A 23,229-nucleotide genomic window follows, 5' to 3' on the forward strand; every position below is an offset into this window, starting at 1 on the left:
AGGGGGCTCAGAAGACCATGGCAGCTCCTAACTGCGGGTGGATCCTTAGGCAGGAACTTGAGTGGGTCTCTTTCTCCCCTCTCAGGCCCAGTACCGTCAGGGCCTGGAACTGTCCAAGCAGGCCGCGCAGTTGGGAGCTGCAGAGGAATGGGCAGGTGAGACAGAGCTCCCGGACCTGGCAGCCTTCACCTCCACCCAGCAGGCCTTCCAAGCCAAGCTGACTCACTTCTACATGGCAGCCGAGAGGCAGCGCACTGACCTGGAAACCCTGCTCCACCTCCACCGCTTCAGAAGGAAGGTGAGAGGAACTCAGGGCTCACTGGAACAAACCAGCATCCTCCCGCTGGGGTGATGTGGGGTCCGGGAGGTGCCTCACGTGGGAGAGGAACTGGCTGGGAGGCAACTGTAGCCAAGTAGGCAGGGTGAAGATGAGGTGGAAGTGGTCAAGCTAGCTAGGAGAGAAGCTGGCCTGAGTGCAGACCCTGCCAATAGAGCGTTTTGTATTTACCTGCTTCTGGGTGAGTCGGGGCCACCGGCATCATTCCCATTTTACAGAGGAGAAAGCTGAGGGCCAGAAAAAGTAAGCTACTCAGGTAGGATCAGGTAGTCATTGAGTAGGATTTGACTTCAAGGCTTCACCTCCTAAATTCACATAACCCAGCCCCCCATTTTTCTAATGGGAAAACTGAGGCCTATGGACAAGAAAGAAAGCTAGAAGAGCTAGGTCCCAGCTGGACAGGAAGTCACATGACTGCCCTGTGCCCTCAGCTGCCCCTTGAACTTGCCATGAGGGACAGAGCATGGGCGGAGCTTGACCCCACCCCCCAGCTGTTGGGCGGCCCAGTATGGAAGGGACAGCCAGGGATGTGGGATGCACCAGAGGGCAGTGGGAGGGACCCAGACAACTCACAAATGCCTGGGGACATGGAGGACAGGGCTTCTCTGTCTCCTTGGGTCAGGGACAAGGCAGGCAGAGGTCAATAGTGGCAGTGAAGGGACAGCCAGCCCCTTCCTCACCATGGAGAGCACAGGCGGGTAGAGTCTGGGATTCAGAGACATGGGCCACATGTGCCCATGTGGCCTGTGTGACCTCAACAACTGTCCTCTCTTCTCTCAAGCTCAGCCTCTGTTGATAATAAATACGGCTAGTGTAGGGTCTCCAGTGCCAGGGCTCTGTTCTAACCCTTTCGCCGTCACGCCAGCCCCGTGCCGAGGACAAAGTCACAGAGCTGCCAGATGGCCGTATGCAATCCAAACCCAGTCCTTTGGCTTGAATGTCCTCCCAATCAGGTGGTAGGAGAGGCAGATTCTGGCTGCAGAGATGGCCCAGTGATTATGAGCACTGGCTGCTCTGCCAGAGGACCCGGGATTGATTCCTAACACCCACACGGTGGCTCCCAACAGGCCCTAACTCCCGTTCCAGGGAATCCAGCACACACTTCTGGCTTCCCCGGGCAACAAGCATACATGCTTTACACAGACATTCACTCATGCAGGCGAAACCCTCACGTGTGGAAATACAATAGGAGCCGGGCACGCCTTTGATCCCAGGACTCTGAAGGTAGAGGCAGGTGGATCTCTGTGAGTTTGAGGCCAGCCTGGTCTACAAGAGGGAGTTCCAGGACAGGCTCCAAAGCTAGAAACCCTATCTTGAAAGAAAGAAAGAAAGAAAGAAAGAAAGAAAGAAAGAAAGAAAGGAAGGAAGGAAGGAAGGAAGGAAGGAAGGAAGGAAGGAAGGAAGGAAGGAAGGAAGGAAAGAAAAGAAAAGAAAATAGGAAAGCAGATTAAATCTGAGGAATCCTCTCCCCTCCCCTTCAGCTAGGTAGCATCAAGGCTGTCTGGAAGCTTCTGTTCTTCCAATGATTGCTGCCCCCATCCTCCCTGCCGTCTTCTTGGAATCAACCCAACCCCTAACACTGCAGCCCTTGCCCCTGCCTTTCCCACTGCCTGGAAAGCTGTTGTTTGGCCAGAAAAGCGGAGGCCTGTTCCAATCACTACACCTGGTGCCACAGTGTCACAGCGCCCCTCGGGGTCCGAAATGATCCGCTGCTTGTCACCAGCTGGTAGCTGATGTGCTCTCTGGGTTCTGAACTTCCCGAGGTGGCATAGCAGACTTGGTGTCCTAGCCTGAGATTGGGAAAGAAGGGAGACAGAGACGCAGGCAGGCTGGGCCTGGGAGAAGGTGGCATTTCTCCTAAGAAGAAGAGCACCGTGGAAGGGGGCAGGCCTGACCGTCGTCCCCTTGGCCACCTCTGAGAGTTTGGTCAGGGCTGGCCAGCGCTGCCCTGACCATCGCTCTATGCGAGGAGGAGTTGGAGATGGTGCCAGACTTGGCTGGGAAGATAGGGACTCACAGGACTCTACCGAGGTGGGGTGCCCGAGTACTGTACCTTCTGCTCTAAATAACCCTAACTCACTGGCTGCTAAGGGAGATTTACGGTGCAGGGAGTTCTAAGTGCTACCGTGAATATGAAGCCATTTATCTAAAGACAAGCTCCCCTCATCCACAGGAAGGTGCCTCCTCACAGCCAATGGCTCTGCTGTCCCCGGCCAGTGGCTTGCTCTCAGCCCTAAATTAATGGAGAGAGAGATTATCCTTTGCATCAGAGGCTGTAGCGTACAGTGGGGAGGGGGTGTGTGCCGGGGACAGGCAGAGTCACATGATGGGCAGAGGCCCAGCTGTGTATAGGCTGTGGGACCTGCTGGACTGACTGCCCTCTCCTGCCTGAGCCAGCTTTTCTTTGGGCACAAGAAGACAGGTTGGCTCTGGGGTGGGAGTCTAGTCCCCACTTACCTAAATGTGTGACTTGGGATAAGTCATTCCATTGCTTTGTGCCTCAGTTTCTCCCTTTGCGATATGGGCTACTAATCAAGCTCAGAGTAGTGACCTGGGACACTCATGGAATCAGGCAAACAAAGAACACTCAGGGATGCATTAGCAACACTCCTCTCTGTGTCTCAGCTCCCCAACCCCATCGCCCCACCCCAGTGAAGCACAACACTGCTCTACGCTACTGTTTATGAGTCAGGCAAGGGCCTGGAGAGAGAGGAGAGAGAGGAGAGAGCGGGAGGGGGGGCAGTAAGGCCAAGAATACCCCCTTTATTGCGATCCAGGGCAGCTTCTATAGGGTCTCCTTGACTAATGGCCACACCCTAGCTCTCAGCAGCAAACCCAGCAGAAACCACTCTGCTGCCATCAGGAACTCCTGAGGGTCTCGTGCCCATAGCAGCTGCAAAACAAGTTGTTTACTCTGGCAGGCAGGGGGGGTCACAGGAAATTCAGGGTCTGGGGGTCCACAGTACCCAACACCCCAGGCTGGAAATTAAACCTAAGGCCTCAAGCCTGGTAGGCAAATGCTCTACCACCAAGCCATATCCCTAGCCTTTTGACTTTATTTTGAGACAGAGTCTCCTTGAAATTGCCCAGGCTAGATTGGAGCTCACTCTGTAAGACCAAGAAGGCTTTGAATGCATTGATCTTTGGAGCAGCCAGAATGACAGCTTTATACCAACAGGCCTAGCTACATACACACAGTCTGTGTGTACGTGTGCCACACACATGCCTGTGGAGGTCAGAGGACACCCTCAGGTATCAGTTCTCACTTCTACCTTCTTTGAAACAGCCTCCTGTCATTTGTCACCGAGCATGGCAGGATAGCTGGCCGGAGAGCTTGTGGAGATGGCCTTGTTTTGGCTTCCCGTTCCACACCAGGAGCACTGGGACCACAGTTGTGAGCTCTCCCACACAGCTTTTTGTGGGTGCTGGGGAACCGAACTCAGGTCCTCATGCTTGTGCTGCAAGCCCTTTATCCCCAGAGCCCTCTCTCTACCCCAGCTCTCAGTTCTGAAGAGGGTTTCCAGGTCACTCCCATAGCTCTTGTTTTATGTATGACCCGCTGCCTGTGGGGCTGTTAGAAGGAGTCTGAAGAGCCCAAGGGTGCTAGAGGCTATCTGCAGGTGGCAGGGTTATAGATCTGAAAAGAAAGGAGATAACAGTCATCACATTCACCAGAGATCATTGTCACCTGGCTGTGCACCCTGTAGTTCCGTCAGCCACGCTGACTCCTGCTTACAGACTCGTCTTGTCTTCCTGGAACCTCCACCTCCCTCCCTCTTTCTGTCCTTAGATGTCCCGGTTCCACATGGACTGTCAGGACCTGCTGACCCAGCTTAGGCTGGCCAAGACTCCAAGGGCCAGCCCCGGGGACCAGCTCCACCTTCGCCTCCACTGTTATCTGAAGCGCCTGGCATCTGAGTTCCAGACGGAAAAGCTCCTGGCCATGCAGCTCCAGGTGGCCTCCCTGAGCTGGGCTGGCCTGGGCCAGGAGTTGTGGGAAGAGGCCCAGGAGCGACACCGGGAGATCCAGGGCTTGCTGAGGAAGGCACTGGCCTACTGCCCGTGCCCGGAGGTCACCGCTGCCCACTCAGTGCATGGAGATCGAAGTGGGCCAGCAACCAAGGGCCAGGGTCTGCCCAGAGAAGTGGCTTCCAAATGGGGCAGGTCCCTACAGGACTGTCTGGCTGTGGATGTATCAAGATCAAACTGGTCCCCCCGTGTCTTCCAAGGGGAGCAGAGCAGAAACAAGTGGACAGGCCTGCCACCCCAGGAAGCCGACCAGACTGTGGGCCCTGAGGAAGGCAGAGGTGCCCCCAAGCTCCCTGAGCCCACGCTGGAGCGGCTCCTCAGCTCTCTCTTTTCCTGGCATCACCTTCCCAGACAGAGCAAGGCCTCCCACCCCACTGGGGGCAGCTTTTCCTCAGAGGGGACAGACTCACAGACATCCCTGGAGGACTCACCCCACACAAGCCCTCCTGCGTCCCTCTAATAAGATCTGAATGATCACACCAGGTCTGGGGACCGAGATAGGACCACTCGAGGGCATTCTTGAGCCCATGCCACCCTATCAGACGCAGCCAGGGAGCAGTATTAGCAGGACCACCTTCTGGCTCCAGAAAACTCCAAGATGACGGGTTGTTACCCACGCAGAACAGCGCCCATGAGAGTTAAAACCCAGACTCAATCAAAGGACGTTGGGCTGGGAATACAGAGTCTCAGATGGCAAGGCTGTCTGGGGCCACCTTTTAAAGTCTTACCCAAGCTGTGACTTGAGGTTCACATGGGTAACAAAGTAGTGGGAGGAGCCTCTTGTCTTGAGCCCCAGGGTAGCAGACCCTGAGACAGCGACTTTGCATTTGGCAGTGACCCCAGGAACCACTGGGAGGGGGATGGGAAGCAGGGAGAGGAAATAAAAGGTATTTGTCAAGCAAGTTCCATCCTGCCTAGGTCTGCCAGGGTCTCGTGGCAGGGGACAGCAACAGGCCTCTGAGATGCTCATCTGAGAGGGGAGGCAGCCCTCATCTCCTGCTCCCAGGAGCAGGCTCTGGAGGATAACGGCAGGAGCATGGCAGAGGAAGAAACTGCTTGGCACGGAGTTCTTCCAGGGGACCGGGCTTCTCAGCTCAGACTCAGGGAAGCACACAGAATACTGTCCTCGCACTCCATAGACACCCCCAGTTCCCTTGGAGTGTTACTTCATCCCCATGTCCCACATTCAGTGTCCACTACCCAGTGTCACCAGGGGCAGCAGTGGAGGGGGGTGGTGTAGTCTTTGAAGGCAGGTAGGGTGGGCGCCATGGGAAGACTATTAGATCTACAGCACCTAGCTTTTTACAGGGTTAGTATAGCGCCCCCTAGTGTCATCTCTGAGCACTAGCATGTTGCAATTATTGACACTCTGAATCAGTCCTCCCTACCAAGACTGCCTCCTGGCAGCCCTGCCCCCACCAGTGAGGCCATGTCAGGGGAGGATGAGGTGCCACAGGAGATGTCTCAGCCCCAAACAGCTTCAAGAATCTTCTCTGAGATTTGGGATTTCTCCAAGCACAGCCTGAGGCCTGTCTGCTGCAGAGCCACCAGCGAAGGTGACTGTGAGGAACGCTGCCCAGGGAAAACCAGGCTCTGTGCCTGGGGGAGGCAGGAGGCTGCACTGGGGCCACCTGCTCAGGTGTTTCCCAGGCTGTTGCGGTTCATTCTGCTGCCATCACAGATTGTCACAGACTATGTGACTTACAAACAACAAGAGTTTACTAGACTTACAGTTCCAGAGTCTGGGGAGACCAGGGTCCAGGGGCTGCCACTGGCGAGGACTTCCTTTTTGCAAGCATCCTCTATAGATGGAGCTTGTGTGGAAGAGGGGGAAGGGGACAACACTTTCTTAAGAGAGGGTTGTTCCCACATTAATTCCACAGGAGGACGGAGAGCACCATTATGACTTTGCTACCTCCATCTCTCAAGTTTCCAACATGTGAATTTCAGGGGACACTTGAAACCTAGGGTGGTTCCCTTGAGGTGTTCTTGGGGCTCCAAGCGCAGGCAGCTAAGACTTTGTATTCCTCTCCTAGGCTTTGCATCCAGAAGGCGGAGGATGCTTGAGGAATTTGATCAGCCATCTCCATCCAAGCCTGTCACCTCAGAGGGGGGACTAAGGCTCTTAAGCTGTTGTTGCTATAGAAACAGCATCCAGCCAGTGGAGACCACAGGCAAGGAGCCGGAAACCTGGGGAACAAGAATGAAAGCTGACTTTAGTGAGGCCCACAACCGGTTGCTGCTGGGAAAGAGGAGGGGGAGAAGGGATGAGTGAACCAAGGAGCTTAGGGGAAGAGGGCACCGCAAGGTCTTGGACACCCTCCTGTTTCCAAAAAGAACTGTACCCCAACTACTGACCTGCTCAGGGCAGCTCCTACAGAGGAAAGATGCAGACATGGAATACTGGTGAATGACCACATTCAGAAACGAGGAGGGGCTCGGTAGATAGCTCGGGGTGAAGTGCTTGCTGTGCCAGTGTGGGGACAATGAGCTCAGATCCCCAGCCCCCGGGTAAAAAGCTTGGTGTGGCAGCACATGCCTGTACCCTGGAGCAAGGGGGTTGAGACACGCTCACTCAGCCAGTCTGGCTGAATCGGCGAGCTCCAGGTTCAGTGAGATTCTGCATCAGAAAGCAAGGTGGAGAGGACCACGGCTGTCACGTCTGACCTCCACATGTGCAGGCGATGGCTCCCAAATGCACATAAACATTCACACAAAACGTAAATAATGAGGAGTCAGCCGGTGCTTCCATCGCATCCAACTTTGTGCTGAGATCCTTAAAAGACAACAGCAACAACTCTGTAAGGCTTGCTGACCGCATCCCAGCAGCCCCGTGGAGTTGGTATTAACTTCCCATCCTTTTCCTGAGGAGGAAGCCAAGACTTCTAGCGGCTTGGGCTGTCTTGTCCAATGCAGCAAGTGACTGAGGTGGACCTTGCATGTCACACCGCTGCCTCGGCCACCTGTGGGTGAGTTGGGGCTAACTACTGGGTCTCAGTGATTGTGGATTTGCGTTCTTCGTATTTCTGCTGTCCCTGGCCATTGGCATGTGTCTGGGGGCCATGCATGGTCTGGGCTTGGTCCTGTGGGTGACACTTAAACCAGGATCTTTGGTAGAACATGAGCAAAGCTAAAGACTAGTTCATGATGAGAACCTGGAGTTGACTGCTTAGGCAGCATCAGTCACAAGCTGTGTGTCCTTGGCCAAATGAAGTACCTCTCTGTCTCTTGGTTTCCTTAACTACATGATGAAAACCACAAGGCCTCAGAGGTTGTGTTACCTAAGTTGGCCTGTGGGAATTCCTCGGATAGGTGCTGGAACATATAGAAACTTCTCACTAAATATCTGGAACATAGTAACTGCTCTCTAAATGACTGAAGTATCAAGACTCAGACTTTGGCACCAGACGGGCCAGTGCCTGCTTTTGTTATTTAGACTATCCAGGAAGAAACCTCTCCAGAGCCCCAGCAAAGATTCCTACTGACTCCCAAACTCTTCACTACAAATCATATGGCTTCCCACATTTCCTGAATCCTCAGTTGTGTCTTGAAGGCCACAGGGACCTAATTTATTGGCAAGGTGGGAACAAGGCAAGGAGCTGCCATGCATGGGAGATTGCTCAGCGACCACAGCTTTGAAAGACAAAGCCACACCCCCAGAGACTGCTCTGAGAGATGGGCGCTGTGGTGTCCCTCCATGGGACATAAGGCGAAAGCTTGCGACCTGCCATGTGGGAGGGACCAATTATCCCATTAAATTATCCCGTTATCTCGGGAACCCCCGCCCACCAACCTGAGGAAATAGGAGGCTGGGAACAGTTGAAGGAACTTAGCCTGAGATGTTGGGGTGACTCCCCACCCAGCAAGTGGTTCCTGGCTCTGATGCCCAGCAGGCTTGTCAACCTATTTGATGGATCAGGAAATTGATATCTCGATCCCCAAGCACAGCACCAGGCCTTTCCTTTCTGTGGATTTAAGTCTTGTGAAGGGGCAAAGCTTTTAGAGTGAGTCAATCAGAGGCGGGAGGTGGGGGGCAGACGCAGGACTGAGGCCAAAGTCGAAGCCCTCCATGGGGCTCTCCATCCGGCCATCTCCTGAGACAGTGCCACAGCCACCCTCCGAGACACTTCCATTCCCAACACAAGCAGACGAAGGACTGGAGATGGGAACCTGGCCAAGGACACACAGCAAGGAAAGGGATGGAGACGGGGTGGGGGTGGGGGCCGGGGTGGGGAGCTCGGATCCAGACCTGTCCCATCAGCGCGGAGCTGGGACAGCACGGAGCCTCTATCAGACAGCACCGTTTCACTCCGAGGCAGGCAGCGCACCCTCTGTGCCCGCTAGCTACTCACTCCAGATGTAGACAGGACAGCTGGCCAGGGTCAAGGCACAGTTTGCACTGAAGAAACAGGGCTGCGCTGTTCCCAGGGGCTGTAAGCTGGCTCTCTGCCCAGGACAAACTGTCCAGCCCAGAACCCCACCCTTACCCAGCTGAAAAATAGCACAGTAGATGTGAGCCAGCAGGACCCTGAGGAGGGACTCTGAGGGCAGCAGCACCCCAGGGATTCTGGAGGGTAAATACTGATCTCCTCTGGCCTCACTGTCCCCATCCATGAAATGGGGGTGTGGTGATGTGATAGACCCAGAACCTGGCCTCTGGACCACAGCTGCTGAACCCCAACAAGTCTCCAGAAGGGTGGGAGGGTCTTCGGAATGATGGACAGGACTCATCACCAAGCCTCAACATCTCATTTATGGACCCAAAGAGAACTGAGGGACCAAAAGCCACACTGACTACCAAAGGCCATGAATAGCCAGTGATGGCTGCCTTAGAAGATCTCTATATAAAGCCAAGGCCTGGGTTGGGGAGCTGCAGCAGGCTAGACACTGGGAAATAGAGGAAGGTGGAAAGCCCAGCCAGGGCACAAACTTTGCCCCTTCCATTTGTCTTGCTTTGCCCATAACTCCTGTCAGGCCATTTCTCTCTGTCTTTGCAGTGAGCCTGTATGTGCAAGCGTGTTCCCGAGTTCTGTGATCTGTCTCAACAACGTGACGGAGCCTGGGGGGGGGGCTCCCGACTTAGAGCTCTTTGTTAAGAAACACAGAACACAGCTCATGGGATGCGATGGGCACCCAAAGCAGGGAGCAGTCTTGTGGGTCCAAGACGGTGACCTGTGCCATCTGGCTTGTCCTCAGGGAGGTAGTGCCACCCTGACCTGAGTTGAAGGGTGCCCACCCAGGGTCCGTCAGAGAACTGGTGGTGGGTGGCAGAATCCTACGGCGTTAGTTTTCGAGAGAGATCTTATTAGTGGCCTGCGGTGAGGGACTGATCTTAGGGCGTAGAGAGGCAGGATGACAGGAGGCAGGGCGTTTGTCATCTGAAGTTCCTGTCTGCCCTCCCCATCCTGCCTCCGTCTCCACACACCAACAGCCCATCCTGGCACCAAGGAGAGAAACAACATGTCTTCGGACCTCTTCAGAGCTCTAAACACACTGTAGAAATAAAAGCAACATTACAAGGTACCTCAAAAGAGCCTTTTAAAAATGGCACCGACCCATCCAGAAGTGAGACTTGGGCACAAGCCAGCTGCTGCAGTGTGGCTTTCTTCTGGCTGCTTCTGGCTGCAGGCTGCAGGGACAGGTCATCGCACCGCGCCCAGAGACTCCGGTGCAAATCAGGAGGTGCACATACTAATTATTTTAATTTTTGTTTGCTGTTGTTGTTCAGACATGGCCTCATTGTAGCCCAGCCTCTGACACTTCCGAGCTAACTGCTTCCACATCCCGAGTGCTATGATTACAGGCGTGTACCACCACGCCCGGTGTCATGTAGGACTGGGGATCACATCCAGGGTTTTGTACACGCTAGGAAAGCACTCTACCGGCTGAGCCTCATCCTCAGCCTGGCATCAGCCATCTAGGTTTTGGTGTGTAAAACCCCCGTGGAACAAATCACAGGGAAGTTGGAGTTGTCTTGCCTCAGGGTGTCTGAGGGTTCAGTCTATCGTGGCAGGGAGGGTTTGTTGGAGCAAAGCCGTTGACATCTCAGGGGCCTGGAAACAGAACCACAAGAGTGAAAGTGGCTGGGAATGATAGACCCCCAAGCATACAACCCCAGTGACTTTCTTCTTCCAGCTACGGCTACGTCCACATTTTCCAGAACCTTCTAAAACAGTGCTGTCACCTGGGGAAGCAACCATCAAACGACCAGCCTATGGGACCATTTCTGCAGCGTCCCTTGTTGTTGCCCCGCCCAGACAATACCCTGAGGAAAGCCACTTGACAAAGCGGCTTGGGAAGGCAGGTGTGTTTTAGTTCAGGATTTCAAGTTGCAGCCCGTTGTCAGGGGCGACAGTGGTTGGTCACATCAGCAGTCGAGGGCAGAGAGAGAATTAATATATATATATATTCATTGTATATATATATGTACATTTTTCAGTGCTCGACTCCCTCCCCTCTCCACTCAGTCCAAGACCCATTCTAGCACCTTGTGCTTCCGCGGTCAGGGTGATTCTTCCACCTCAATTAACACACTTAAGACAACCCCGCCCTCTATACCCCCCCAGAGTCCATGGCACAGCCCTCGTTGAGAGGCCCTACACACTCCAGAGTGACTGTCCCCTGCTGCCACAAGAAGTTTCCAGCCCTGTGCTGGATGTTACGGTGCCCTGCACACTTAGTCTGCTGCCAATCACAAGACCCTGAACCTGTTCTCAGCACCAACAGAAGCTTCCCCACAGCTTTGTAATAAGTCACACAGCACTTTCTCTGAAACCCCGACCCAGGGCCATCCAGACACGTCCCAAAGAATTAAAACACATGGGTTCTTCAGTTCACTGGATAGCTTGAGACTGAAGCAAATCTGGTTGCATAAGACTTGATCTCGGGCCTAACCAAAATGTTATTAAATGAAAGCCTAATTTTGAATTTAACCCGTAAAATAGTATGTGTCTGTGTCTTAAGGCGGGGGCTCTCAACCTGTGGGTTGCAACCCTCTAGGGTTTACGCGTCAGATATCCCGCATATCAGATATCTGCATTATGATTCCTAACAGTAGCAAGATTACAGTTATAAAGTAGCAACAAAAATAATTTTGTGGTCGGGAGTCACCACAACATGAGGAATTGTATTAAAGGGTCGTAGCATTGGGAAGGCTGAGAACCACTGCCCTTGTTAACCTGTAGAATGGTTTAGACCTATATACTTTTCAAGTGTTAATTCTGAATTAATTAATTGAAACCGAAGCTGGAAAAACCCTCCTTTTCTTTCATTATTGTATGGGTTTCCAGGAATATTCTTTTTTAAATTAATTTAATTTACTACTGTTGTATATGTGTGCGTACGATGTGAGTTGCAGGGTGCACATGTGCCCAGGTGGTGGTCAGAGGACAACTTTTGGGAGCTGGTCGTCTCCTTCCACTGAGGGTTCCCGGGGTCAAACTCAGTTGCCAGACTTGTGGGGCAAGCGCTTTTACCCGCTGAGCCATCTTGCTGGCCAGATATTTCTTTTAACTTTCTTTTTACTTATTCTTTGTGTCTTTCACAGCAGGTAGCTCAATCCCATTCATCTCTGTCCCTTCATATCCGCCCTCCGTCCTTGCACCCTCCCCCGCAAAATAAAATAAAATAAAATTTAAGAGAAAATAAAAACGAAAAGAAAAATCTCATCATGGAGGCCGTAGTATGACACCGCGAGTCACACAGTATATCCTTAAGTGTTCATTGCAAAGAGTCAATGGTCTTGTTCGAGGCCTCTGGTTTCTGCTACACGGTTGGTCCTGGGACCTCACTGGGACTCTTGGACATCCTGTTGTTGCCCTGTGTCGTGGAGATCCTGCAGCTTTGGACCTTCATACTCAGCAGCTGATAGATGGGATGGATGTTGGGGTGGGCCAGCTCATAACCCTGGGTCTGGGCCAGGTAGTCGCAGGGTTGGTCAGCCGCCAGCTCTTCCCCATCCTCACCACCAGGGCGCGCTCTCCAGCACTGCCCCAGCCAGTTCGCCCTCGTAGCAAGGAGCAAGGGGTGGAACCAGTTCTCCCGCTTTCACACCCTCATCAGGGCCAGCTGGACTGTGTTGCCCAGGCAAGATGCAAGGGCCACTCTCCCAGAGCTCTGCAGCTGGTGAGGGGCAGGGACAACTCTCCCGATCTTATGACCTCAGGGACAATTTTCCCACTGCCACAGGCTGAAGGCTTGGGCGGAGAGAGGTATTTCTCCCTCACCCAGACCATCCTATGGCAGATGGGGGCGGGGCCAGATCTCCCAAGCTCACATTCCAGGCCAGTGGCTCACCAGCGCTCCTGTCAACGGGTCAGCTCTACTCTGCTGCCCGGGTGAAGAAGTGCAGGGCCCACTTTCCTGAGTGCTGCAGCTGGTAGGGGGGGAGAGCCAGCTCCCTCCCATGCCACAGATCGCAGGGATGAGGGGGAGAGAGCATCTTTCCCGTGCCCTCACCACCACATGGCAGACAAGGGGGGCATCGGCCAGATAATTTTTGGGTTTTTTTAAAAATATTTATTTATTTATTATATATACAATATTGTGTCTGTGTGTACGCCTACAGGCCAGAAGAGGGCACCAGACCCCATTACAGATGGTTGTGAGCCACCATGTGGTTGCTGGGAATTGAACTCAGGACCTTTGGAAGAGCAGGCAATGCTCTTAACCTCTGAGCCATCTCTCCAGCCCTTTTTTTTTTTTTTTTTTTTTTTTTTTGGTTTTTCGAGACAGGGTTTCTTTGGAGCCTGTCCTGGAACTAGCTCTTGTAGACCAGGCTGGCCTCGAACTCACAGAGATCCGCCTGCCTCTGCCTCCTGAGTGCTGGGATTAAAGGTGTGCGCCATCACCGACAGGCTTAGATATTCTTAATATGTGATTGATACGTAAATTCTCTAGAAATCCAGTGTAAGTTTTTATTAAAGCTACTACTACATATATATAGGAATATATATGTCTATTTTATGTTAAATCTTTTCATAATGGAATTTCCAGGAGAATTCAGTCCCTACAAACAGTAGCTTTCAGGACTTGGTAAGCTTACCCTGAAGATGATGGGAAAGGGGCTTATTATTAAGTCCTACCAGGCTAAAGTCTTGTATTTGAGGGTGATTCAAGTGTTAAAGTGTGCTTCGGCTAAGTGCTCGAAGTTCTCTAAGCCAGTTTTTGCCAGGCAAAGTTAAAACTGTAAATTTAAAAGACAAATTTTTGTATTGACCCATATTTAGAGATAGCGTCTGCAAGGTTTCTGGGTTTTGTTCCATGTGGATCGGACATATATTTTGTTAGTATTGAAATATGGGCTAATTTTGCAGTTGGAATAATAAGGTTGCTGCTCAGCATTAATTGGTTGTGAGTAGATGATATATTTTGTTATAAATAATGTTATGAAACTGGATATTTTAATATCTAACTCAGTGTGTGCGTACACTATAAAACCACCAAGATCTTACATTTTGTTAGGGTTGCTCATGTTTTCTGCTGATTTTGCCAGGTTTTTCATCACTTGGGAAACGGAGTCTCAACAAAGTCAAGGTTCATTTAAGTATCTATTTGTGTTAAAAATCTTTTGAATCATTGCTTTTGAATAACACATAAAATGAAATAGTTGATATGCAACTATTTCAAAGTGATTTTAGTGCATTTATTCCTGTATAACTTGTGATTATAAATGCGTTTGGAATGCTGTGTCTAAACTTTATGACATTGGTTTATTATGTGTGCTTGTGCACGCGTGTGGTCTTGTGCATGTGACATGCCACAGCCCATGTATGGACGTCAGATGACAGTTTACAGGGGTCACTTCTCTCCTTTTGCCACGCGGGCTCCAGAAATCAAAGTCCGGTCATCAGGCTTGGCGGCAAGTACCTTATTTCTGAGGCCTGTTGGGAGCCCCTTTTCTCTATATTACACAAAACTCACAGAGCTAAAAGCATGTAAATATGATGTGTGCAAAACGACCAGTAAGTGCTCTCTTTTATACGATGTCTTACATCTGGATTTTTAACACATAAAATGGCCAAGAAAATTCTCCTGGTGTTTCTGCCATCATTAAATCAGTAAGTACTCTTTGGATGACAAGCTGACCACGTGGGCAGGCCCCAAACAGAAACCACCTGGGCCTGCCCTTCCTAGTTACAGAGCAGAGAGGAAGAGAACCGTTTTCACCCACGGTGAGCTGACACTAACTGACGTCTTCTAGCCTGGGTGGCTGCTCTTTTCTGATGTTTGTTCCCGACACAGGCATGTTTCAGAAATGTTCATATCAGCTGCAGCGTAACGCATCAAGTCCCTCGAGGCAGAAGTCTACAAACACAGAGAAAGGCGCTGTATTGGTCCTGGCAGGAGAGACAGTATCCTAAAGGGGCACTTGCACATGTGCAGATACTAAAGTCATGGGCCCCAAAGAATTAAAGGCCCGGTGCAGTCAGAGATGAGGAGCTTATCCCCCAGGAAGAGATTCCACACAGTTCAGATCATTTCCCTTGGCCATCTTGTGGGACAGACTGGGACAGAGACAATGATGGGTCACTGACAGGCAGAGCCACACCTGGACCAGGACTACTTACTTATGTATGGCCCTCATCCCGCACTGAAACCCAAACACCTCCCATCAGAACCCCCCAAATAGACTTGGGTGGCATCGGTCCTTTGTTTGCTCTTCTCCCCAAAGAGGCCACATTGAATAAATCTTCCTTCTCAGCTTTTCACTTGTTTCCTCAATTGGCCCCTTGAGGATGGGTGGCTGAGGCTAGCTTGGTGGAGCTGCTGGGGCCCAAGTTTGAGCCTGAAATCTCTGGTAGCAGGAACACTCTACACTGCTAAGAGCATAGGCCTTGCAGAAGGAATCTGCAGAGGCAGGGTAGGCCTCGCACAATTCCTGCAGGCTCTACTGCACAAATAATAAAGCCAATCCTCAAATTTACATCAGACTTCAAAAAGCCCCAGACAGGCAAACAACCTAGGGAAAAAAAGCTGAGAACTCCAAGTTGCAGTTTAAAGGCTTACTATAAATCTTACTATAAATTTAAAGGCTTACTATAAAGACCAAAACAGTGCCATATTGCCAAATGGATAGACACGTGGAACAGAGTGGAGAGGCAGAAGGGAAATCATATGTCTATGACCCGATTTGACCAAGATGCCAAGTCTATCAACGAAAAAAGAGTTGTCTCTTCAGGGCCAACAAGATGGCTCAGCGGGTAAAGGGGCTTGCTGCTCAAGCCCAATGACCTGAGTTCTATCCCAGGAGAGAACTGACTCTGTGAAGTTGTCCTCTGACCTTCATGAGTTTGTTATGACACATGTGTACCCAAGTGCATATATAATATACACATAACAATACTAAATAATACAAAAGTTTAAAAATAGAATTGTCTCTTCAGCAAATGGCTCTGATACTACCTGGTTTCCACACATAAAGAATGAAGTCAGACCCTTTCATTCCATGTTCTGAAGGGTATGGATCACAGACCTAAAGGAAAGAAATAAGCCTAAGAAACCCTTAGAAGAAAGCCTGAGCTTGAATTTGACAGTGGATTCTCAGACTCTTACATCACAAGTAAAAAAAAATGCAAAAATAAGTAAATTAGACTTCACCAAAAATTAAAAATTGGTAGGGTGGTGTGGTGACACACACCTCCAGCTGTCAGAAAGTGAAGGCAGGAGGCGTGGACGTTCAAGGTCAGCCTAGGCTGTGAAATGAGACACTTTCTCCCCAGTTTAAAACTTGTGTGCATTATTAAGAAAGTGAAAAGGGTCGGGAGGCAGAGGCAGGCGGATCTCTGTGAGTTCGAGACCAGCCTGGTCTACAGAGCTAGTTCCAGGACAGGCTCCAAAGCCACAGAGAAACCCTGTCTCGAAAAAAACAAAAAAACAAACAAACAAAAAAAAAGTGAAAAGGGGCATTGGAGAGATGGCCAGGAGGTTAAGAGCACCTGCACCTATTGCTCTTGCAGAGGACCCAGGTTCAGTTCCCAGCACCCACATGGTGGTTCACTACTATCAATAACTCCATCTGATGTCCACTTCTGCTCTCCACGGGCACCAGATGCACACACACACAGAACCCGAACAGGCATCTTCAGAGAGGACACATAAATAGCCGAGAAGCACATGGAAAGATGCACCCTTTGCCATGGGGAAACCCGGATGAAAACACCCAACAGCAGCAGTGCAGCAGACTCCTGGTGTGGGAGGTCACGAAGCAGAACCCTCACACACATGAAGGAGCAGCTGCGGTGCCTTACATCAGCCCAAGGGATACATTTCTGGATATAAACCCCAGGAACTGAAAACAAACGGGAACAAAAGAAACATTGTATACAAACTCAGCAGCACTATTCACAATAGCTAAAGGCAAAAACAACACAAATGTCCAAAAAATATGAGTGGATAAATACACACACACACACACACACACACACACACACACACCACATCCATTTATAGTGAAAGGAATTATGTCCTTGTTTGTTTTGAAACTGGATCTCAAGAATCCCAGGCTAGCCTTGAACTTACTGTGTAGCAGAGGATGACTTTGCATCTCTGATCTCCTTGCCTCCCCGGAATTACAGGCGTGCGTCACCATACCCAGAACTTCCTAAGTGCGGGCTAGACCAGCATTCTACCTACCGAGCTGCACTCCACTCAAAGAGGAGCAAAGTTCTGGTGCAGGCTGCACCTGGGGCAAACCTTACGCGAGGTGAAACGGAATGGACACAGCAGACACTGTCTGCGGTTCCGTCAGGGGAAACGGCCAAAGGTTCACAGGGACGACAGTGGGTGAAGAGTCGGGGGGCTGGGAGGCAGAGGGGATGGGAATTGTTAGTGGGTGGGGGAATTTTCGTTTGGACACATGAAAAATGTTTGGAAACAGTGCTGGTGCCCACACATTTCAGAGAGGACCAGCGAAGAAGTGTGCATCTGAAAGTAGTTAAAACGGCCCGTGTTGTGCTGTGCATTTTCCCACGGTGAAAGTTTTGGAGAGAAATAGTGATTCATGCAGCAACATGGATGGTCTTACAGACTTCATGCTACGTGAAAGAAATTAGTCACAGGAGGCTGCGGTTACAGTGACTGCATTCATGCCGAACACAATGAAGAGCTGGTAGTGCCTAAGACCGCAGAGGAAGCATCAGGCCTGGCGGTGATGCCTACAGAGCCTAGCGTTTGCCCCCCCCTACAACCAGTGAGTCGTTTGTTAAATTTATTTTATGGGTGAGTATTTTGCCTGCATGTATGTCTGTGCACCCACCATTTGAGTGCTTGGTGCCTGTGGAGGTCAGAAAGGGGCATCAGATCCCCGGGAACTACAGCTGTGGATGGTTGTGAACCCCCATAGGTGCTGGGATTCAAACCTGGGTTCTGCTCAAGAGCAAACACTCTTAACTGCTGATCGATCTCTCCGGCACACCAGATATCATCATCATCATCATCTTCTTCCTCTTCTTCTTGAGATGAAACCATTCTATAATTAACTGTGGTAATAGCAGGATATACCTGTGAATATATTAAAAAGACGTTGTGTTGTATGCGTTAAGTGGGTGGGTATTGCGGCATGTGAGCCTTAGCGCTATACAGTTATTTAAAACATACGCCCAAAACACAGACAGACAGAAGAAAAAAAAAAGAGGGAAGGACAGAAACAAACAAATAAACAAAAAAATATCAGCAACAACAAAAATATGAAAGCAAAAAAAAAAAAGTGACCATGGGAATCGAGATAAATACTGACAGTATCCAACACAGAACTTCTTCCCACCTCCTTTTAGCTAGTAAGACTTCCTTAGCCTTCTGATTGACAGGGTCAGCCTTTCCTGGACACCTTGTAGGTGTAAGATTTTTTTAGGGCTGGGGGTGTAGCTCAGCTGCAGAGAGAGGCCCTGAATTAGATCCTTAAAATAACATGCGCGTTTACACGCTCACACCCCTTACAATAAACCTGAACTTTTTCCCCTTGAGGTCATGTATCCAAATTGCCATTTTGCAATATTTTATTAATGCTAATGTCCTGTCCTAGACTTTTTTGTGAGAGCAAGAACTGAGCCTACCTGTCCTGTGACCTTTGGAATTCATGGCCGTCAGGTGCATGAATGAATAGATGAATCAACAACAACTCTCTTCTATTAGTTAGGGCTGCCCAGAGCTCAGTAAGAACTCTATGATTGATTAATGATGCCTGCCATGGGTGCTGGCAGGAATGTAGGTAGTAGATGGGCCCTAAATTCCCTAACCTTGGGCTTGATAAGGCCGTGACTTGGAGTCTCCTTCCAGACAGTGCTCAGGGCCTCCTAGGAGCAGTTACATCTCTCCCCCAGCTCCCAGAAAAAGAGCACAGTTGTCATCCCAGCTGGCCTTGGTGATCAATCACACAGACACGCTGTGCCCATTAGGGTTTGTCATTGAGCCACGTCCAGGTGCAAGAGGCAGGCAGAGACAGGTTCATTTGCATCTCGTTTGTGTGAAATTTGCATATGCCTCCACAGCCCCGTCTTCTTGCAATTTTCAAGTTAAAATGTCATTACTCCTCCTATGAAGCCTGTTATTTCTTGATTTCATTCTCCCCGCTCCCCTGCCTCTACCCCCTCCTCTGCCATAACACACAGGCTGGGCTGGAGAAGGAAATAGGGTTTGAGTATGGGCTCAGCTGCAGATTGACTTGTGACTTCCCTGGGCCGGGACTGTGACACCAGGGACAGGGATAGGGATGTGGTTGAGGGAGCTGCCCTTGAAGCAGCCACAGAAGGGCTGAGCCACCTAGCATGACCAGGTTGATACCCATTTCTAAGCCTGTGCTGAGGCGGTACCCTCCAGAAGCCTCACTGTCTCATGTCACAATAGAGTCTGCCACTGGGTCCATTCATCATGGCCCTATCTACTTATGTGTTCTCAGCTTTGCAACACATGTGTTTCCTATACCCAGCCAGACACCGCTAATTGATCATAGACTTCTTTCTTACTGAATTCTTGTCATAGTCCTCTGCTTAGCCTACGCCTCTACCTCTTCATCAGAGACTGGTACCTGAGGAGAGAGAGGCGGAGGCGGAGGTGAGCAGCCAGAAAGACTCCTTTCTCGGGATTTTAACTGGTCAAAGATGTTCGGTGATTGTTGAACCAAGCATGTAGACAGAGGGCCATGTGTTCATAGAAACCAGAGCAGGCTTCACTGAGGAGAGACTAAAATGGACAGACAGACAGACTGGGCCAGGTGGTGGTGGCGCACGCCTTTAATCCCAACACTCAGGAGGCAGAGGCAGGCGGATCTCTGTGAGTGTGAGGCCAGCCTGGTCTACAGAGTGAGTTCCAGGATGGCCAGGCCTACACTTGGAAACCATGTCTTGAAAAAATTTAAAAAAAAAACAAAAACAAAAACAGAAAAAACAAACAAACAAAAAAACAACCTGGCAGGCTTAGAGGTAGATTTGAGAGGCCTGGAGGCAGAATACTGCCCCTCCAGACCCCAGGCCCTATCAATCCCCACCCTGCTCTGAACTCCCTCTATTCTTTTCAAACCTGGACTAAATAGGGTGCAGATGAAATATGATCCCAAGGACCCCAAGAAAAACTAATGGGGGTAAGAATGACATGACATGTGACATCTCAAAAAGAGCATTTCTTTTAAGACTTATTGGTTTGTATTTTATTATGAGTGTTTTGTCAGCATAGCCTGGTACCGTCCTTATTCCTGAGGAATGAAGCAGGTCGGGAGCTGAGGCCAAGGCCACTGGTGTGCTTGTGTGTATGCAGTGACCAGAGAGACCAGAAGAGGGCGTTATAACCCCTGGAACTGGAATTACAGGCAGTTGTGAGCCCTTGTGTAGGTTCTGGGACTCTAACCCTGGTACTCTCTCTGCAAGAGCACCAAGTACTCTTAACGCCTGAGCCATCTCTTCATACCCAGCACTGAGGTTTTACATGGGGATAAAAAGCAGAATTTCAGCAGAGCATGGTGGTGCTGGCCAGTAATCCAAGCACTCTGGAGGCTGTGGCAGGAGTTCAAAGCCAGCCTGGGTTGCAGAGCAAGACTTTGTCTCAACAAGAAGCAGAATGCAGCGGGTTTTCCTTCTGTGAATTATGACAGGTGACCCTCCTGACATATGGCTTAACATTACAAAGAGGCCTGACTGTGTCCCTGCCCAGAGGCTGCCTCCTTCTGGAATCCCACCCTGACGTCCTTGCCACACGGGGAAGTCCTCTCTGGACCCATAGTGTGTGAGCCTCTGTCCTTCATGCCCAGCACTCCAACTTCCTTCACCTGGCCTTCATTCCCATGGTTCTGTGCCTAAGTCAAGGTCAGGGCTGTAGCTGAGATTTTAATGTTCCATTTTATTAGGAAACATCAATCAATAATCTCAAATTCTCACAAAAAATAGCAATGGCTTCTTATTTACTTAGTACATGCGACGGTGGTCAATTTATTTATATCATCCCATCTAATAGCGGCTACTGCTGTCCTGTGGTAATTTTATGAATGGGGAAAGCAAGGGTCAGAGAGGTTAAGTAACATGCTTGAGCTCACACAGCCCACAGGTGGCAGAAGCAGGCTGTGAACCAGGCTCATCTCACACAGTCCTCCACAGTCTCTCATAGACTTGGATTCCCCTCAGGGGGCGGGGTTCTCAAGTCCGCTTCAGCCCCTGTGCTGTCTGGCTCTGTTCTCTGGCCAAGACCCGAGTTCTGATATGTGAGTTGAGCAATGCCTGTCTGGCAGGGTGGCAGACACTATTTGCCATGACCAATCCCTGTGTAATTATCAGTGACTCCCTAAAGTGTTCCAATTTGGCCAGCAAATCGCGTGGATGCCCAGCCCATCTGGTGTGTGCAGACTGAGAACAGTGTCTCCCTGGGTTCTGGGGAGAAGCAGGGGGACAGGCCTGGTGCCGTTCTCATGCCTGAGGAACAAGGCTGTGTAGGGAGATGAGGACAGGGCCACTGGGATGCAAGATGAGTCAGAGACTGACCAGCTGATCTGCAAGGAACAGCTGCTGACTGGCCTGGCTTTCTGTGGTTCCCACGCATCTAGCCACTGTGGAGAAGGAGGCCTGGGCAGAAAGTCAACACATCCCAGCTGCAGCTTCCACAGACCCTTAAGGGAGAATTGATTTCCTGTCAGCCTCGGTTTACCCTTCTGTTAAAGGGGCAGTTACGCAGGCCAGGATGGCTGGGGGTAGAGGGCCAGTACAACTCACAGTGTAGCAGAAGCCCGGCAGAGGAAGCCACATCCAGGCGGGTCTCTTGGGAGCACTGGTGTTCAGTGGCCTGGAAACTCCAGCATGCTGAACAAAGTTTGGGAACATCCCATCGCTCCAGTACCCCCAAGGGAGGGCCTGCCACAAACACGCCCTTGAGTGTGACAGCCAGACTTCGGGGTTCCCATCCAGCTCAACCTTTCCTTCTCTCTGTAAGTCACACTTCTTCTACTGAAAACAGAGACTATAAATCATGGTTTGCGGCTTGGATAAAGCAGAGTGGAGGATGCTCAGAGAGGCAGGAAGCGCGACAGAGCCATTTCCAAAGTATCTGGAACCCTATTCTCTGCTGAACCAGCACAATGGGTTTGTGTCCTGCCCTAGGCAAACCCACCAGGCCAGCACTCCCTGCCCTGCCAGCCTCGCCTACCAGGCCAGCCCTGCCCACCAGACCAGCACCACTCCCCCAGGCCGGCACACTGCCGGGCCAGTCCCATTTCTCCAGGCCAGCAATACCATCCTCTCCACCCACCTGCCCCCACTCCACCCCTCAACCCTCCAGGTAAGCCCCCCCTGAGTCCAGGGTCATTACGATCAGAAGGCCCTGGCAAGCCCTCTGCAGCCAGAGTTCGGCAACAGGTTGCAACAGGGAGCCCCAGCCCACTTACCACGGGCCTAGGCAGGGGTTCCCATTTTCCTGGAGGCCCGACAGCCGGAATCTCAGGATTCAGCAATGACCCGTGTGCCCCAGCATCTCCCTGAAGCCTTGTTTCCCTTGTTGTACTCCAAAGGTCCCTGCTCCACCCTCTCGCCCTCATCGTGGTCACACCCTGTGGCCAGGGAGGCTTTCCTAGCTGTCTGCCTCACCGTTTCCGAGTCTCCTTCGCCAAGGCTGCGCCAGCTGCTGGGTCACAGGAAGAAGTGTAGGCGGGGGCTTTTACTCCATTGTTTGCAAGAAAAGACTCCTCAGGGCCAGTGGCCAAGGCACACAGCTCTAAGTTCTCTGTGCAAGAAAGTCCAGGGTTGTGCTGGACAGACTTGGCCCACAAAAGGGTCTCACAGGCCTGTGAGGATCTCGGGCAACCACTGACAAAACTAATGTGGCCTGGAGTCTCAGAAGCAAGACTCTGACCCAGACCCCACTTCGGGGTCCTCACTCTCTAGGTAGGGTGGATGACATTGTCCCAAGCTGCCCACGATGGTGGGCACCTCTCATTCCACGCAGCCTTTTGACACTGGCTCCGTGGCTGTACAGGTGGGGGTCTGTGTCTCTTCCCTTTGTGACTGCTTTGAGGAGATCGTGCCAGCAGTGTGACACTGTGTGACTTCAAAGCTAGGCTATAAAAATGCACTTCTGTTTGACTGTCTTGGAGCCTGGCCACCAAGCTATAAGGAAGCTTGACCTAATCCCCACACAAAGAGGCCGTGCTGAGGGCCACAGGGAAGGGTTTCTGGCCCGTGCCTGCAGGTGATGAAGGCCCTAAATCCAATGACTGAGTCACCCAGCTAACAACATGGGTGCAGAACAAGTAAAAGACAGGAGATAATAACTGCCCTTCACAGGATACACGTGTAGCAGATCAGACCCAGGACTCGCAGACCCTGAAAACCAGTCACCGCAGGCCTGACTTAGGACTGACCATGCACCTCCCTCTGTAGCTCACTGTACCACAC

At 51.1% G+C, this 23,229-nt stretch overlaps 1 protein-coding gene and 1 long non-coding RNA gene across 3 annotated transcripts in view; one reads left to right on the forward strand and one right to left on the reverse strand.

Moving 5' to 3' along the window:
* Kiaa1755 (KIAA1755 ortholog) overlaps positions 1-5,264 on the forward strand; it is a 36,238-nt gene extending 30,974 nt beyond the window's left edge. For both annotated transcript variants that reach the window (XM_050151217.1, XM_050151218.1), the window contains exons 13-14: positions 86-298; positions 4,128-5,264. In XM_050151217.1, the coding sequence (XP_050007174.1) occupies positions 86-298; positions 4,128-4,826 (912 nt within the window). In that variant the 3' untranslated portion in view covers positions 4,827-5,264. The remainder of the gene's footprint in view (positions 1-85; positions 299-4,127) is intronic.
* A 4,936-nt stretch (positions 5,265-10,200) lies between these two features.
* Positions 10,201-22,414, reverse strand: LOC126507136 (uncharacterized). Its single transcript, XR_007593427.1, has 3 exons — positions 22,224-22,414; positions 17,622-17,866; positions 10,201-14,671 (listed from the first exon to the last, which is right to left on the reverse strand). It is a non-coding gene; the product is annotated as an uncharacterized lncRNA (long non-coding RNA).
* Between the last annotated feature and the right edge of the window lie 815 nt (positions 22,415-23,229).

This window comes from Alexandromys fortis, unplaced genomic scaffold, assembly GCF_014885135.2.
Source record: "Alexandromys fortis isolate MF-2015 unplaced genomic scaffold, M_Fortis_MF-2015_v1.1 scaffold_27, whole genome shotgun sequence".
NCBI lineage: Eukaryota > Metazoa > Chordata > Mammalia > Rodentia > Cricetidae > Alexandromys > Alexandromys fortis.